Here is a 17,939-nt window from a genome sequence, read left to right as displayed (position 1 = left end):
TGAGCGAACGCCCCTTCGTGAGCGACTCGAAGCAAAGCGGATGAGAGCGTGAACCTTTCACGCGTATTCTCTCATGGCACACCGTTCGCGGGAGAGTGTTTAAAGCGTGCGCGCTTGTAGTGGTGCGAAGGGGCGTTGCTCTAGCTGTTTGCCGTCCTCTCGCTCGCTCGCACGCACACACCCGAGGAGGGCGTTTGTGCAGTGGCAGGCGCTAAGGTGTCTGCAGAATGCGTTGCGACGGGCAGCGGTTCGGTAGCATGCTTCAAGTGGCCGCCGCAGCCGACAAAGCGCTGTCCCGTCTTATGGTCTCCATGGTCGTTACAGGGTTGGCGGAGGTGGAGGTGGCGGTGCCGGAAAGACTGGTTCTGGCCGCACAGGACCGGAGCTTTAGTTTGCACTGGTTCGCCTTAAGGCTCGCACACACGTTGACGGCCGGGGACGTGTACGTGAGTTTCGCGAAACATAACCTCGCCGCCAAGAAAACGAAACGGAGTAGGCGAAGCAGTGGATTTCACGGGGCCTACTGTGTGTGGTGTGTGCCGCGTCTTCGCAGCTTCCGCGCTCCCGCTCTGACACTCCGAATCTCCAGTGTCTACGGCATGGCCTGCTAGGGTTTGACCGCATCGGTAGTTGTCTGTTGATGTTTTTTGTAGCAAGCGGTCGAGCGCGCGCGTCGGCGGCCATATACATTCCGGTGCAGTCGTTCGGTGCTACTGACGTTTCCGCGGACTACTGGGACGACGACGCACTCTTGCCGGAGTTTCTCTATCGCGGTCTAAATTGATTTCGTTCTCGCGCGCGCGATAGTTTTGTGTTCAACCACCAGAATCAACCATTTTTTGGTTATGACCTAACCGAGTGTCAAGTTCGGCGCCCCCCAAAAACAGTCCCAAAATTGATACCTCAAACTCGCCCTTCCGGGTGGTCGTCAGCAGTGGTGGTGGTGGTGGGAGCACTAGTGTCAGTGGAAGTGTCGGCTCGTCGGAACTGTTCCGTCGACGGTTGGCGGCCACGGCGATGCTGCTCGGAACGCAAAACCCGTCGGCAATGGCGGCGGCCGCTGCCGCAGCGGCTGCAGCGCTCGCCAAGTCCGGTTCGAACGGTAGTGGCTCGGGTGGGACGGGAAGTGGTGGTTCGGGAGGTGCAACGGATTTCTCGATAGCGGCCATTATGGCGCGGGGAGCAGCGGCGGCGGCAGCTTCCGCCGCGGCTGCCGTGTCGTCGCATGGTGGGCACAGAGTGAACGGAAGTAGTGGAGGTGGATCCGGCGCGGGAGGGAGTTCCAGCAGGGAGCCATCCGAGAGGAGTATAAGTAAGTGGAGTTTGGACGGGAGGGTTGGTTGAACGGAGGGATGCAAGAATTGAAACAATTGAAATTAAAAAATAAAAGTTTTTTTTGGGTACAGTCCAGTCCTGATATTCCGAAGTCCTCGAAAAATCAAATTAACCGATACGCAAAAAAAAAACAAAATGTGAATGACTTATAAATTTGATTACAATTAGGAAATCAAATTAACCAGTTGGACTCGATTTTGAAGTCAAATTTAAGCATAATTTAAAGAGAGAACAATAATATTGTTTTTATTAGTATTTTAATTCAAATTTTGGATTATCTAGTTTAGACTGCATAAAAGACATATTTGTTTCAACTTCAAGTTGCTTCTTGTTAGACGGTTTGAAAAATTAGATAAGTATCATTAGATTCATAATGTAAACCAACTCTGAAGCATCTCAGTTAAAAAAAGACAAATATGGATCTTGTACAACTGCAAGCAACCAATTTGGTCATAAGAATATAAACGGGGTTAATTATTTTGGAGCAAATCCTATTTTACAAATTATGATTATTGATTTAACTCCAATAAGAAACGAAGAAAACTTCTTTAGATATTATTTGTAATTACCTACTCACAAAAAATACCCAATGTATTTCAAAATAACTTTGTAATAGTCTGTTCTATAAGTATTAATGGAAAAAATAGTAACAATCAACCATTTAAAATTTGTTTTTCATCAGTATAACATGTTTGGTTATAGTTTTCATATAGTTGTTAAAAATAAATTGATTGTTAACTGTTTAATTACGTCTCAACATTTTTTTACCACATTTGAAGAATTTAAAAACTATTTTTAGAATTGATTTTAACTTTTGCTCACAAACTATGCTTTTTAAATAGAAGAAAAATTCTGTTACAATGAGGTTTTTCCTTTAAGGGTTAAATACATGTAAATTGGCAAAAAAAGTCCAGGGTTGGTATGAGCACACACTAAATATATTTTTTTTTTAATTTCAGTTTTCAGGACAATAAAAAATACATTTTCATCCATTGACAAAATAAATATTTGGATGTACCATTGCCAAAATATAACTATTTTAAGTTTCAAAACACGGGTGCCACGATATCTCAACACTGCGTTGACCAAATCGGCTCAAAATTTTAGTGAAGACTCATTAAACGGGTCCCGTTTGCATGACGAAGGCCGATTATCAAAAAGATAATTTAAAAAAGAGATGAAACTATTTTTTGTTTCATCATATAAAAATCAACAGTTTTGGATTTTTGTAATTTTTTAAAAACCGAAATTTCGAATTTGGGCTTCGTTATGCACACGGGATATGTCATGAGAGTCCTCACTTCAAATTTCAGCCAATTTGGTCCATCCCATCTCGAGATATCGTGGCACACGCAAATCAACTCGGTGTTTTGAGAAAAAACGCTCACAAAGTTTGCCGGTTCGCTTTGCGCATGGCAAAACTTTAAATTTAAATCGTCATCGACTCATTTGAATCATGAAATATCTTTTTAAAACTCACAGGAGTGATTGGAAATCATCCTTTGAAATGATTTAATAAATAATCGGAAATATGAATTTATGAGATTTTTTACATTTATGAAACATTTAAAAATATTAAATTGAAAACGTATCGAATCATAAATAAATTCATACAAAAAATCTTTTACTTATTTTTCGTCCTGTAGCAAATCAAAAGTTGTTTCTCAATCCTCTGTTCCCAAATTTTAAACAATATTGAATCAAACTGAGCTTGGTAGAGAAGTGTTTAGAGTATCTCAAAAAGTAGATATCGAAAAAAATATGTTTTTTTTTAGAGTTTGTTAACTATATAAAGTTGTTTTTATGAAATAAGTTGATTTTGAATTACTTTTGAGTATGTTAAAGTGTTAGTATATATTTTATTAAATGTTAAATATTTTAGTTCAACAAACATGATTTTTTTTTTCAAAATAAACGTCAAACGTAAATATAATATTTTTTATTAAAAGCGTACATGGACATTGTGTAGCCTACCCTTCACTGAAATAAAAAAAAAATATTAAATTCCTAAGTTTAGGAATTTTGGCTCCTTTCCTTATTTAATTTAATTACAATAGTGATTGGGTTGTTTGGATTAAGTAATCCAAAAAACCCAATTACTACCCAGGAGGCAAAATTTCTAGAATTTGAGAATCTTGTACTTTTTTTTATTACAGTGTAGTAAATTAATGAAAATTTTCAAACTAATCTTTCTGGCTAAATTTTGTTTGAAATCAAATAAAGTCTTGTGTTAAATGTCACCCCAGTTTTATGGTTCGAATTAATTTCTATTTTTGTTTTTTTTAGTGGTTTGCGATCTCCGTTTGAAAAAAAAAATCATTTTCTTTTGATTCTTATTTTGTTCCGATCTAGAAGTACATTCAAAGAATTCTTGCATTTCTTTGCCTGCACACACAATATTCTTTAAACTCTGACCCAGGATATTACATTATTTTACTTCTTTTTTTTTAAATTCATTCCAGTGTTTTGATTTTTTTTTAAACAAAGAAAAACTAATATTTTTTGCTGTCGCAATTTAATCCAAAACAGTTAAAAAACTGTTTTCAAAACACTTGTACCGTGTCTTTGCCTTTTATCCATACCTCAAGATTCGAAAAGAAAAGCTCCCTCGTTGGGAAATAAAAAAAACACCCCCCTTGGAGACTGTCCCGTCCAAAGAAAATGCCCTCTCAATCGAACCAATATACACAAAAAATATGTACATATAAAAAAGCAGGAAAACTTTTACTAAACCCCAGAACCCCGAAGTGGGAAGATGTTCACAGAATATCGATATTCCACCCCCCCCCCCCCCCCACTTCCTGACTCACCCCGTTCCCGACCTGGTCATCCCGGCGGAGCAGCATAAACTTTGCAAGTCGTTTTTCTTTGTCTTTTATCGTCTCGAAGACAGCGTCGTTGGGTTGGCTCTCCATCTCCCGAGGGTGGGAGGAAAAAATAAGCTACAAAAGTGGAACAATTTTTCTATGTTTTGGGCTGCTGATGGTATGTGTTTGCCATCCCCTCAACTTTTCTTCCCCGTTCCCCGTCCGGGGGGAGTTGTTATATTTCGAGTTTGTGTATCGAAACTTTTCGCTAGTTTTCTTCCGGGATGTTTCCGCTGGGAAAATTGGTTTATTTGCTTTTTTTTCCAGGGGGGTGTTTTCTCTAATAAGCGATTGCTCGGTGTGATGAGAATACATTTTTCGAAAAGCTTGCCTGTTTGCTTCTTGGAAGCAATTTAGCTGCTTGAATTAAAAGTTTAGCACTTGTGGGAATAAAAAATGAGCTACGGAAATTAGAGCCAGATTAATCGAACTAGTCCGGGCCTCAATGACGTGCTAATCTCAGTTGTCGGGCGTGTATCGCCGGGATCTAAATCAACATACTAAAGTCTGTGAGCTCTCATCTGGCTCATTATTATGCAAATCGTCACCCTAAACCGGACAGCGGCGAAAATGTTCGCAGCTCATGAATGTTGTCTTTAATGGCTGAGAAAACATTTTTAACGCTCATTGAATTAAACTCGAGAGAAATTGCATCCAAATTGCATCTCACCGTCGTCAGATTCCGCAAGCCCATTAATTAAAACCAATGTTGTGTTGTGTGCGTATTGCGGAGCAGAGAAATCATTCCGTTTGTTTGTTGGATGCTCTGTGAGTTGCAAATCGATATGCTTCGCATTTTTTCACTGGGTTTTTTCTTCTCTCATTGCAATTGCACACAATTGCAAACCCCCACCCAACTGGCTGCAGCTGTGAGTCTACACAAATCATCAAATCATCGCGTGTTTCTTTGCCAACGATACGCGAGCGCGAGTTCTCTTTCGCATGCCTTTTGGTGGGGTTGTAGGGGTGGGTGAAACTGATGCGGAGAGGTTGTGTGGTGTTTGTTGAAGTTCTTTGTGGAGCAAATGGTAGGGCGATTGAAGGGCTTTTGAAAACTTCCGGAATGTAAAGGGAGAACAGTTCGACGTTTTGAGTGGAATTGCTCTGATTTTGAATGGAGATCTAGTTTTCTTTTGGACTTTATATGCCCCCTATTGTTTTGTTCGGGAATCCACTGTTGATCTCCGTTTTTTTTATTTATTAATCCAGATTTTTTTCGACTTCGGGTTATTCATTTTCTGAATTTTGTGGGAAATGCTCTGAAGTTTTTTTTTCCAAACATGGAATGTCAAAAATCTGTTTCTAAAAACGCATTTTCCGCCAACTCATACATCGGTTGCCCCTACTTCGATTTGCGTGAAACTTTGTCATAAGAGGTAGTTTTAGTCCCTGATAACAAATCCGTTTATTTTATATTTCGTAACTAAGGGTCGACTGTGCAATAATTTGCAAAATGGTCATTCAGAACAAAAATTTTCATTTGAAATTTGGTATTTTTCATAACTTTTCAGGGTTATTTTTTAAGAGTGTAGGAATATTCTGCGAAGTTGCAGAGAGCCATTTTTTTATTTGAGATGTCCAATTTAACAGTTCATTTGGAAAAGCTTTTTCTAACTTTCAAAATTTTCTTCAAAAAAATTTCATTCTCAATGAAACAACACAACTGGAAATCGCAATTAAATATCTTTAAGATGAAATTAAATTTCTAACCCGTGGTTCCTGGTATATTTTTGAAATCCTGGTTTATTTTTGAAATGAAAATTAAATGTGATTAACATGAAATGATATCTTCAGCAAAAATGTTTTTTGTGTATTTATTATTAAATTAAAAAGCTCTCAAACAACAAATATAAATCTTTCATAAAGTCTCAAAATGAACAAAAAATTTAATAGATACGGAAATAAAAAAAAATACACCAAAGCAATGCTGAATTTCATGTTCTTTTTTAATCATTTTGCAAATTATGTTTTGCCTCCATTTAAATCACTTTCACCAACTGTGGCAAATCATGACTTAATTTTGATTAGAGACAGTAAATTTTACAGCAATGAATTTAAAAATCAGTGTACTAATTTTGTTGTTCTATTACTGCTTAGTTAACAAATTGATGATAATATTTAGAGCTAGTGAATTTTCACGGCAAAAATTAATATTGTGGCATGTCAATTACAAATCATTGGAATTTCACGGCAATTTCACGGTTCTCAAAAAATTGCTCAACATTAACGCAAAAATATGATATTTTTAGTACAGGACAAAGCCGTTGCAAACATTTTTCAAAGTTTATGTCACCCCCTAAACTCAGTAAACTCAGTTTTTGTAAACTTGAGATTCGACGTAAACGGACGAATCACACGTTAAATCGTTTTTTAGGTATAATTTGCAGCAAATTTACATCAAATTGCATTTAAATTTAAATGTTTAATGATGAGCAAAAATGTTACATCATAAATTATGTAACATGGCATATTTTTTGTGTCTAGGAATAACGTTATTTCCCATTCTTTATGTTATTTTGTTGAATAAAGTAAATTATTCCTGTGATTCTTTAAAGTTCACATTGTATGTTATGTAATGTAATGTATTTAAACACAAAATTGTCTGCTTTCTAAAAAGTGATGAACAATGTGTTTAAAAAATCGTTTAGACTTGGCCATGATTTTTTTTTTACTACTGCTTCAAAATGCCGGTTTGTAATTTTGTAAAGTGTTTGTATTAATTATTAAAAATCATTGTTTAAATACACTGAGGAGTAGTTCGACAACAGTTTTGCCTTCCTCACCTTACTGAGGAAAGGCTATAAAATCACTCGGAAAATGAACTTTTTAATCAGACCTCCTAGGTCTACCTTCATTTGTACATATCGACTCAGAATCACCAGCTGAGCAAATGTCTGTGTGTTTGGCTGTATGTAGACATGTGTACCAAATCAATGTCACTGGAATATCTCGTCACAGGCTCAACCGGTTTTGGCCGGAATGGTTTTAATCGATCCGTCTTAACGTCCCCTAAGTTGCTATTTAAATCCATGCAGTTTTATCATGAATTTACAGTATGTAAAAAAAGTATTTACACCCCTTGGGCACTATGCACATTTTGTGATGAAACATGTAAAAAAATTAAAGTTTGACAGGAACCTAGTACTACATTTTGTTCAGAAACTCATGCCAAACATTTTGCTACAAAAAGCTCATGAAAAGATGATTTCTATAAAAAGTTATATAACAAATACTATTACGAAAATAAAAAAGGTGCAAAAAAGTTTGTACACCTTTCGAAAAATTAAAATAAGTAAAGTTATTTGTTGACAAATCACCATAAATCCAGTCTCCCAACTCCAAATAGGCATCCTCGACTGATTAAAAAAATAATTTGGATTAAATATAAAGTTTACTTATTACTTAGAATAAAAGTTTATAAAAATCTAGAAATTCTATATAAAACTTATCTAAACTCAATTTTGCAAACATTTAATTCAACTAAATGTCAATATATTACCATAGAATTGCTAAATAAACATTTTGGAGTGGGTATAACACCGTTTTGGGGGTATTAGTATCGATAGAAAAGATTTTTCGTTGGAATTTCGTACCAACCCGGAATTACGTCGTAGGAAAATCCGCCGGCATCCGAACCGGTACACGATTCACAAGTCAACCTATGTGGAATCGGAAAGGGCATAAAATTTCCGATCTTTTGATACCCAAACATCTAGGTTTTTTTTAAAACCTACGTTTTTAAATACCTGGGCAAAAAGTAAGTTTGACCCACGAGAACAAAAATTACGAAATTCCATACATTTTTGGTAGGTTGCTCAAACGAAACCATAACAACGTTTTTGCCTAGGTATTTAAAAACGTGGGTTTAGCATAGCATAGCATTGGTGTCTACCCGTAGCTGCTACTTCGTTATTGACCAGGACCCCCAAACATTGCTCCGTGGACCACAGATGAAAAGTAGGAACCAATCATCACCCCTTCGCAATTTTCAAAGGTCCCTATCGTGCTGATCAATACCGACGCCGGCCACGACCAGTGGTAAGACACGGGGAAGTGGATGGGAATGTTAGCCGATACTTGAGTGATGGGACCGCCAAATCGACTGCGTCTCCGACAAAGTATCACATGAGTTTTGAGGGGTTAGTAAGATGGGTATGAGGTCAGGATTCACTGTGGTAGGTGATGCGACCATAAGCAATTTGTTTATCGGTTGAAATTTTAAAAATCTTAGGCAGCCGGCTGCGGAAAGATACTTATCTAGGGATTTAAATATAGTATTAATTCGACCGCGATTCTCCAAAAATTCTCCGTCGGCGTGCCTTCCGATCAACGGTGATGTAGGAAGGGCTTCATTCATTAAAATTATTTTATATCATAAGCCTTAAAACATATTCGTCGGCGTGCCTTCCGATCCTCGATGATATGGAAAGGACTTAATTCAGCAATACGACTTGCTTGTCTCAAAAAACAAAAATCGGATCGTTTCTATCGAAAACTATATAAAGAGAACAAAAATAAAATTCATCGGCCAACGAACGCGTGAACTAAAAAGAATGAAAAAAGAAGAAGAAGAAATCCAATCACCCCATGTACACAAATAGCAACACAAAAGATATGAAAATAACACGAAAAAGCAGGACTGCGCGTCGAGATGGATCACAAACGGTCTTAGACGTCAACTGACACCGCAAAGGAAAAAAAAAAGCAGGACTGCGCGTCCACACAGGCACCGCACTACTGATGCCATTATTTAATTATAATGACCAATCACCCCATGCACTCGAACAGCGACATAAAAGAGACGGAAAATAACACGAAAAAACAGGACTGCGCGTCCACACAGGCACCGCACTACTGATGCCATTATTTAATTATAATGACCAATCACCCCATGCACTCGAACAGCGACATAAAAGAGACGGAAAATAACACGAAAAAACAGGACTGCGCGTCCACACAAGCACCGCACTACTGATGCCATTATTTAATTATAATGACCAATCACCCCATGCACTCGAACAGCGACATAAAAGAGACGGAAAATAACACGAAAAAACAGGACTGCGCGTCCACACAAGCACCGCACTACTGATGCCATTATTTAATTATAATGACCAATCACCCCATGCACTCGAACATCGACACAAAAGAGACGGAAAATAACACGAAAAAACAGGACTGCGCGTCCACACAGGCACCGCACTACTGATGCCATTATTTAATTATAATGACCAATCACCCCATGCACTCGAACAGCGACATAAAAGAGACGGAAAATAACATGAAAAAAACAGGACTGCGCGTCCACACAGGCACCGCACTACTGATGCCATTATTTAATTATAATGACCAATCACCCCATGCACTCGAACAGCGACACAAAAGAGACGGAAAATAACACGAAAAAACAGGACTGCGCGTCCACACAGGCACCGCACTACTGATGCCATTATTTAATTATAATGACCAATCACCCCATGCACTCGAACAGCGACACAAAAGAGACGGAAAATAACACGAAAAAAACAGGACTGCGCGTCCACACAGGCACCGCACTACTGATGCCATTATTTAATTATAATGACCAATCACCCCATGCACTCGAACAGCGACACAAAAGAGACGGAAAATAACACGAAAAAACAGGACTGCGCGTCCACACAGGCACCGCACTACTGATGCCATTATTTAATTATAATGACCAATCACCCCATGCACTCGAACAGCGACATAAAAGAGACGGAAAATAACACGAAAAAACAGGACTGCGCGTCCACACAGGCACCGCACTACTGATGCCATTATTTAATTATAATGACCAATCACCCCATGCACTCGAACAGCGACACAAAAGAGACGGAAAATAACACGAAAAAACAGGACTGCGCGTCCACACAGGCACCGCACTACTGATGCCATTATTTAATTATAATGACCAATCACCCCATGCACTCGAACAGCGACACAAAAGAGACGGAAAATAACACGAAAAAACAGGACTGCGCGTCCACACAGGCACCGCACTACTGATGCCATTATTTAATTATAATGACCAATCACCCCATGCACTCGAACAGCGACACAAAAGAGACGGAAAATAACACGAAAAAACAGGACTGCGCGTCCACACAGGCACCGCACTACTGATGCCATTATTTAATTATAATGACCAATCACCCCATGCACTCGAACAGCGACACAAAAGAGACGGAAAATAACACGAAAAAACAGGACTGCGCGTCCACACAGGCACCGCACTACTGATGCCATTATTTAATTATAATGACCAATCACCCCATGCACTCGAACAGCGACACAAAAGAGACGGAAAATAACACGAAAAAACAGGACTGCGCGTCCACACAGGCACCGCACTACTCGGTATTTAAAAACGTGGGTTTTATAGAAAACCTAGATGTTTGGGGATCAAAAGATCGGAAATTTTATGCCCTTTCCGATTCCACATAGGTTGACTTGTGAATCGTGTACCGGTTCGGATGCCGGCGGATTTTCCTACGACGTAATTCCGGGTTGGTACGAAATTCCAACGAAAAATCTTTTCTATCAATACTAATACCCCCAAAACGGTGTTATACCCACTCCAAAATGTTTATTTAGCAATTCTATGGTAATATATTGACATTTAGTTGAATTAAAAGTTTGCAAAATTGAGTTTAGATAAGTTTTATATAGAATTTCCAGAGTTATATAAACTTTTATACTAAGTAGTTAGTAAACTTTATATTCAATCCAAATTATTTTTTTAATCAGACAAGAATGCCTATTTGGAGTTGGGAGACTGGATTTATGGTGATTTTTCAATAAATAACATTATTTATGTTAATTTTTCGAAAGGTGTACAAACTTTTTTTGCACCTTTTTTATTTTCGTAATAGTATTTGTTATATAACTTTTTATAGAAATCATCTTTTCATGAGCTTTTTGTAGCAAAATGTTTGGCATGAGTTTCTGAACAAAACGTAGTACTATGTTCCTGTCAAACTTTAAATTTTTTACATGTTTCATCACAAAATGTGCATAGTGCCCAAGGGGTGTAAATACTTTTTTTACATATTGTAAAAAGTTATGTTAAAAAAAACTGTTTCTTATTAAATTAAAATTATGGAAAAAAGGGTGGTTTTATCATGAAACCCTCACATGTTATATATTTTTAGAAAGCATATAAGAAGACCTTTTAGGTGGTGTAAGATATTTCAAGATCGGACTTACCTATCTTAAATTATAAGCGTTTTAAAAAATGGTCTGAATTCACATAACCGCAACTGGTCGGGTCTGATCGCCAGTAAAAAGCCGTGTAGAGGGATGCCATTTTCCTCAAAGGCCATGTCTGTATAATATTGACAAAAAGTCTGTAGGTAGTCTGTTTTTTACTCATCACTAGAGGTGGGCAAAACCTCTCTTTTTTAGGAGCCGCTCATTTTCGTTCGCTCTTTAAAAAGAGCCGCTCTTTTGAACGGCTCTTTCGCTCTTTTTTTCAAAATTTGAATGAATAGGGTTTTTTCAAGAATCGTGTGATTTTATAAGTTATTTCACATTGGACTTTTATAAATTTGGCCATACCAAATATTTTTTGAAGATTATGTCCCCCAACTCTGGCCAAAGTCACAAAAAATAAAAGTAAGACATTATAATGATAAAAAGAGTTTAAAAATGCATTTTACACATCCCCAGTTGTTTTGCAGTCATCAGTTTTCAAATTATCGAAGTATCGATGAACTTTTTTTAAACCGAAAAAAACTTTTGCGTTAGGTACTGTGCAACGGAATTTCACCAAAAATCAAAATATTTTTGTTCGATCTCAATATGGTTTTTAATTGTTTTCAGTGGATAAGACTTCTATTTTCATTAAAATTTGAAAGTTTTTTACTTTAATGAACAATCAGTTGCACACTGAAAAGTTTATTTCATTTCGTTTAGAAAATCGTTTACTTTTGGGATAAATTTTTATAAGCATTGCAATTTTTGAAATTGCATTTTCAATTCTCAAAAACAAATTTAATACTACAATTTTTGGAAATTCAATAAATTATATTTATAACAAAAATCATGCCATATTGAAACAGTTCTATCAAAAGAGCGGAGTTTAAAAAAGAACCGCGGTTCTTTTTTTTTGTGAGCCACGGTTCGTTCGCTCTTTTCAGTGAACCGGCTCTTTGAGCGGTTCGCTCTTTTTTTGCCCACCTCTACTCATCACTTATTTTTATAAGGACCTCTTACCCAGTCAACTCAATCGAAATTCTGAAACAGAATCCAATTAGAATCGTTTACGTATTCCGTTTCAAACGCAACAACCGGTACGTACACGAAATCGGTTGTTGCGTTTGAAACGGAATACGTAAACGATTCGAATTGAATTCCGTTTCATAATTCCGATTGAGTTAACTGGGTAGGTGCTGCGAACGTTAGGGGAGATTTATAAACATGTGGACACTTAATGGGGGTTGTAATTACTTGAAATGAGAGGAAGGCATCAACCACCTAAAGGTGGATTTCTGAACGTTTTTTTCTGATTTCGCGGCTTTTCACGGTATTTACCAAATTTACCAAATTTCACGGATTAGACGGGTTTCGCGAAATCGTGAAAAATCGCTTCTGAAACATATCTAGAGTTCTGTTTTTTAAAAAGGTCCTATAAACAAAATTTTCAATTTTTGCTTTTTGGATGTTTTCAAAACTGCCTTGAGTCAGAGTAATTCAAAAACAAGCAAAAAAGCTAATATTATTAGGACCTTTTAAAAAACTCCAGATAAGGGAAAGACAGATTGTGTGTCAAAAAAGTATAATTTTACACCAGGAAATGCTGAACTTATCATCAGTTCAAAATCAATCAATCAAAATATCAAAACATTGTGAAAAACAACTGTTTCTTATCATTTCTTTTTTCCTGATTCGGCCAAAAGCTGGTTCATAAGGTAACATAATGTAATATGAAATTTTGTTCTGGAATTAAAAAAAAAAACATTTTTGTTCTTAAGAGCGAGTCCACGAGCAAAGCATACCTATCACGCATCTACTTAACGAATCTACCTGCAATTTTCAGGGATTGTTTGTAGTTTTAAAACTAGCATTTGGGCCCAATATGAGCACTCTAGGTCAACGGGAAGTGAGTCAAAAAGGGACACAAAATTTTTTGGTTCAAAATCATCAAAAATCTTTAAAATGCTGTTACTTAAGCAAACTTGAATTGAATTTCAAAATTAAAAATGTATCTAAAAGTGCTTGAAAAATGCAATAAAATGCGGGATGAAGCATCTCAATAGCTTAAATTTAAAGGCATTGGCATTTTTGAGGAAAAATAGCACATGTTTTAATCATAAATAAAAAAGTGTTCCATCCAGATATCAACTCAAAAAAAGGTAGAAATTATGAATTTTGATAAAAATAAAACTGGGTTGTTCAGAAACTCTCATGTACATTTTTATCTTTAAATGAAAAATAAATAAAAAATAGATAATGATCTGTGCATCAGCCTTTTTTGTTTATTGACATAATTGTATTTGTAATGATTTCATCTGCTTTATTATTTGGTTTAATTTTTTTTCAAGACAAATGAAAGTGGTTGCACCGAAAAAAAACGTAGTTTTACACAAAAAAAATCAAAGCAATCCACTTTAACAACCCCCGGGTCTTTTGTGGGCTCTGTTGCAAGTTTCTGCTCATTTCTAAGCATCCGAAGGTTATGTGTGGTGAGTCACCCAAAACCTCTTTTACGCAAATGGACCGACGTTTTACTACCCCATCGGATAGAAGGCCAGGAGAATAAGGCGAGAATCGAACCCGCGCCCCATAGCATCTTAAGGATCGCTACCGCGCCACGAGGCCCTCACCAAGAACTTGTGAATTTTTCTTCAGTTCCTGGTGAATTAAATTTTTTTTCGATAGTACGATCACTAATTTTTCGGAATAAACTGGTATTTTAATGCATCTTGTGCTAAGCTTGCTAGTTTTCATATCTAGTTAGTGTGAGAGAGCACAGAGGCATCGATTTATGGATGGAATTTTGTGTACACCATAAAAAAAGTTTAATTTTGGAAGGTTTAAAGTTTAATTTGAGTAATTTTTTCTCAAAAGATAAGTAAAAATGTGAAAATTAATCGAAACTGATAAAAAAACACAAGATTCTGAGGTAAAATTTTATTTTTTTAATGTAAAGTTTTACATGTTTCAACACTAATTCTGTCACCATTCCCAGATGTAATATTATCATGATTACTGTGTAGCTTTTAGAATTATTATATTCAAATAGAAAGACAGTGGCTTTACATTTGCTTCGATAAAATATATCTCAAGATTCCAATAATTGGCGTGGGTCTCGTGGCGCAGGGGTAGCGGCTTCGGCTGCCGATCCCGATGATGCTATGAGACGCGGGTTCGATTCCCGCCTTATCCACTGAGCTTCTATCGGATGGTGAAGTAAAACGTCGGTCCCGGTTTCTCCTGTCTCGACAGAGGCGCTGGAGCAGAAATCCCACGTTAGAGGAAGGCCATGCCCCGGGGGGCGTAGTGCCAATAGTTTCGTTTTCGTTTCGTTTCCAATAATTGTCTTATGTTTTTTTTCGAATTCTGCTCGTCGATTTTTTTTTATGTGTACAAAGATTTAAATTCGAATTGAATTTGTGGATTCTGCGCATGTGAATACATACAAATATCAAGTCATAATTCAATAACTTCAGAAAAAAAAAATCTTCGTTACATTAATTACGTACGGTTAGGGGAGAGTGGGGAGACTTGATCCCCGGGGACACTTGATCCCAAGCCTGTATCTCGTCAGCATGTGGGTAAAACAATTAGCTTTGTTCTAGAAAGTTGTGCGAAATTGACTAAAATTCATTGTAGAAAACAAAGAAAAAAATTAAAAAATGTTTAGATTGAGTTACACACATTTTTCTATGAAGTGCTGCAAAAAACTTCGAAGAGATCTTTTTTCTTTGTTTTGATAAGTATAGAAAACACTCAGAAATTATTCAAAAAAAAATTTGTATACATGAATTGTTTGATAAACGTATCAACTCCAAAACCCTTACGAATTTGACGTTAAATTTATCGTCATACTATTTTTACAATCAATTGTTTAAAAAAGTGCTTTTAGGGAGACTTGATCCCTGCATTTTTACAGTCACTGGAATCAGCCTCAAGATTAAATAATTGGGCTGGGGTTTCGTACATAGTTTCCTTTAGTATAGTTGTACATAACTTACTGCAGTTTGAACCATTTTTCAATAGTTTTGTAAACAAAAATTAGCAGCTTTTGTTAACATGCTCAATTTTGGTCTAAAAAATGAAAATTTTAGGTTTTTAAATTTTTTGCATGCTAAACTTGTTATATTTTGAACACAAACGTACAGGTTTAATGTGAAATTGCTGTAACTTATAGAAAATTAAAAGTTTGGATGGATAAGAAACATTTTTCATACGATTTCTTCAAAATGTTGAAAGGGGGATCAAATTATCCCCAACATTTTGAAAATGCCGGTTTAAAATAATTTTTTAAAACGCTTGGCATGATTCGAAGAGTTTATCTGATGAAATACCCTTATCAGCCAAACATAGTTGATTGTTTAAGATTTCAATTCATGCAAAAAGATCATAGTTTTGTGAGAAATTGACAAAGTTATGTGCGATACAAAAAAGGGGATCAAGTCTCCCCACTCTCCCCTACAGTTGTGTTTCAACCTAAGGTTTGCCAAAAAACATGTTTTTTTATGTTTGAGCACTGTTTAACATTGGATGTTTAAATTTAATATCCTGAAAAATGAAAATATAATTAAAATTACGCATTTTGAAGTTTTTTTTTTCATGTTGTTAAAATATGTGTTACTCAATATTCCTATTTTACTGCTTGAATCACTTAATCATCTGTGCGACGATGATTCACGTTTCACCGAAGACGTTACAACAGAACCGTCGCGTCTCATCCTTTCCAATCATAAATTCTCATTTCTGTCATAATTTGTGTGTTGACTACGTTCGGGCCGGTCATCTCTCCGCCAGACCAAGCGTGGGTGTTACATTTTTCTAGCAACAGTCTGCTCTTTCATGAAGGAGACGAATAAAAAAACCCCATTCTGATGAGCCTTTGTCCCTCTTCATCACCATTCAGTCCCCCATGGGGACGGACCCCGAGGACACCCAGTCTCTCAATTTGTGAATGTCAATGTGTGTGTGTTTGTGTTGTGTGCGGGTGGGAGGCACATAACGCTTCACCACGTCTCTGCGCCGGCTCACACGGGCTGGCGTTGAAGTGTTTGTGTGCCAAACGCATAAATTAATTTTAAACAGATTATCACCGCCATTAGAGGGCGTAAGCGGTGCAATTATATTAAATATATACACACAAACACACGCAGAAAACACAATCACCAATGCACCAGGTATAACTGTTGACCAGGTTTATGATGTTTGCTTTGCCGCGAGGACTAACGGCAGCCAATCGGTTTCGCGAAATGTTGAAATGTTTAAAGAGTGGAACAAATGGAAAAGGGCTGTTGGTGGAAAAAATGTTGGTAATCAATTCAAGCCGAATCGGGCTCAGCTAGGAGTGGCTTACGCCCTAGTCGATGTTCAGTAGCTAGCTGTAAATAGTACTGAGTTTAAACGTATTTCATAGTACTTAACGCGAAAGTGTTATTCGAAACTGCAGTAATGGTCATTACGAACAGCAGGGGCACTCTTGAGTCTCAGAGTTGATGCTTGGTAAGGGAAACTTGAACAAAACAGTTTTTTAATTCATTTCTAAATGAAATGAAAATCTCTCGGGAAGGTGCAATATTGACTGCTCAAGTAGAGATCATCAGGGGTTGGACGGTAGTTGATCAAGCCAACTTGTAAACAATAATCTTAGAATGTTGCAAAATGTTTTGAATCTTTTCACAGAGATCCCAATTCGAATTCCAAACATTTCCCCAATCTCCCCTGAAATCTCGAAGCAAGTACTGGACATTGTGTACAGTTAATTCGTTACCAATGCTGACCATGTCAACTTCAGTAGCGCAGCTCACCCTCGTCGTCGCCTTAGTCGTTTCAACTTTAGCCACAGTAGCAACCGTCACCCACCGCGCGCAAATCATTACGCCGGTCGGCCATTAATCATGTGACTTTCAGCGTTCCGTAGGTATTAGCAAACACCGTTGATATCTTCTCGGTTAGGGTGATACGGTGGGAGTTTGCTGGTGTAGCTGACCCAAATCCAAGCACTTTCCGAAAACAAACACTTGTTAGCACTTCCAGACCGTTTTCCGGGTGCGCTGGTGGAGGAAGATCGCGTGAGTCTCTCAAGACAGTTTCCTTACGATGACGAGCTACGGATCAGAGAGGCCTATAATCACCTTTAGATAGACTAGCAGAGCGTCAGCCGGGGAGATTATTCGTTTGGCCCTGGGAAGAAGTTAATTGAAAACTCCAGCCAGCACACAAAAGGCCTTAAACATGGGACTAAGAGGACGGTTAGTGACCGCATTTATCGCCATATGGCGGTGTAACCCTTTTTTCACAGCCTTTGATAGCAGCAGGGTTACATGATTTAAATGGACTCCCAGAAATGGGACTCCCGGTGGTTGAAAAACGACACTGTCGAGATAATTATACAATTTATCATAAAATTATGGAGAGTGGGAAGTCTTCGTTCGGAATCGAAGATGACAGCGATGAGGTTAACTATTAAGCTGGTACCAATCATGCTTTTAACAATGATTACAAAGGAATTGAATTACAGGAAAT

The 17,939-nt window shown here is 37.4% G+C and overlaps 1 protein-coding gene across 4 annotated transcripts in view; it reads left to right on the top strand.

The window, feature by feature from the left end:
- Positions 1-374: 374 nt before the first annotated feature.
- The window catches only part of LOC6031277 (T-box protein H15), a 91,407-nt gene continuing 73,842 nt past the window's right edge, over positions 375-17,939 (top strand). The window contains exon 1 of one of the 4 annotated variants that reach the window (XM_038256562.1): positions 375-1,312. In XM_038256562.1, coding sequence (XP_038112490.1) covers positions 1,018-1,312 — 295 coding nt within the window. In that variant the 5' untranslated portion in view covers positions 375-1,017. The remainder of the gene's footprint in view (positions 1,313-17,939) is intronic. The other 3 variants (XM_038256563.1, XM_038256559.1, XM_038256561.1) reach the window with 3 other exon arrangements.

This window comes from Culex quinquefasciatus, chromosome 2 (assembly GCF_015732765.1).
Source record: "Culex quinquefasciatus strain JHB chromosome 2, VPISU_Cqui_1.0_pri_paternal, whole genome shotgun sequence".
Taxonomy (NCBI): Eukaryota; Metazoa; Arthropoda; class Insecta; order Diptera; family Culicidae; genus Culex; species Culex quinquefasciatus.
This window is presented reverse-complemented; position numbering and strand designations above follow the sequence as displayed.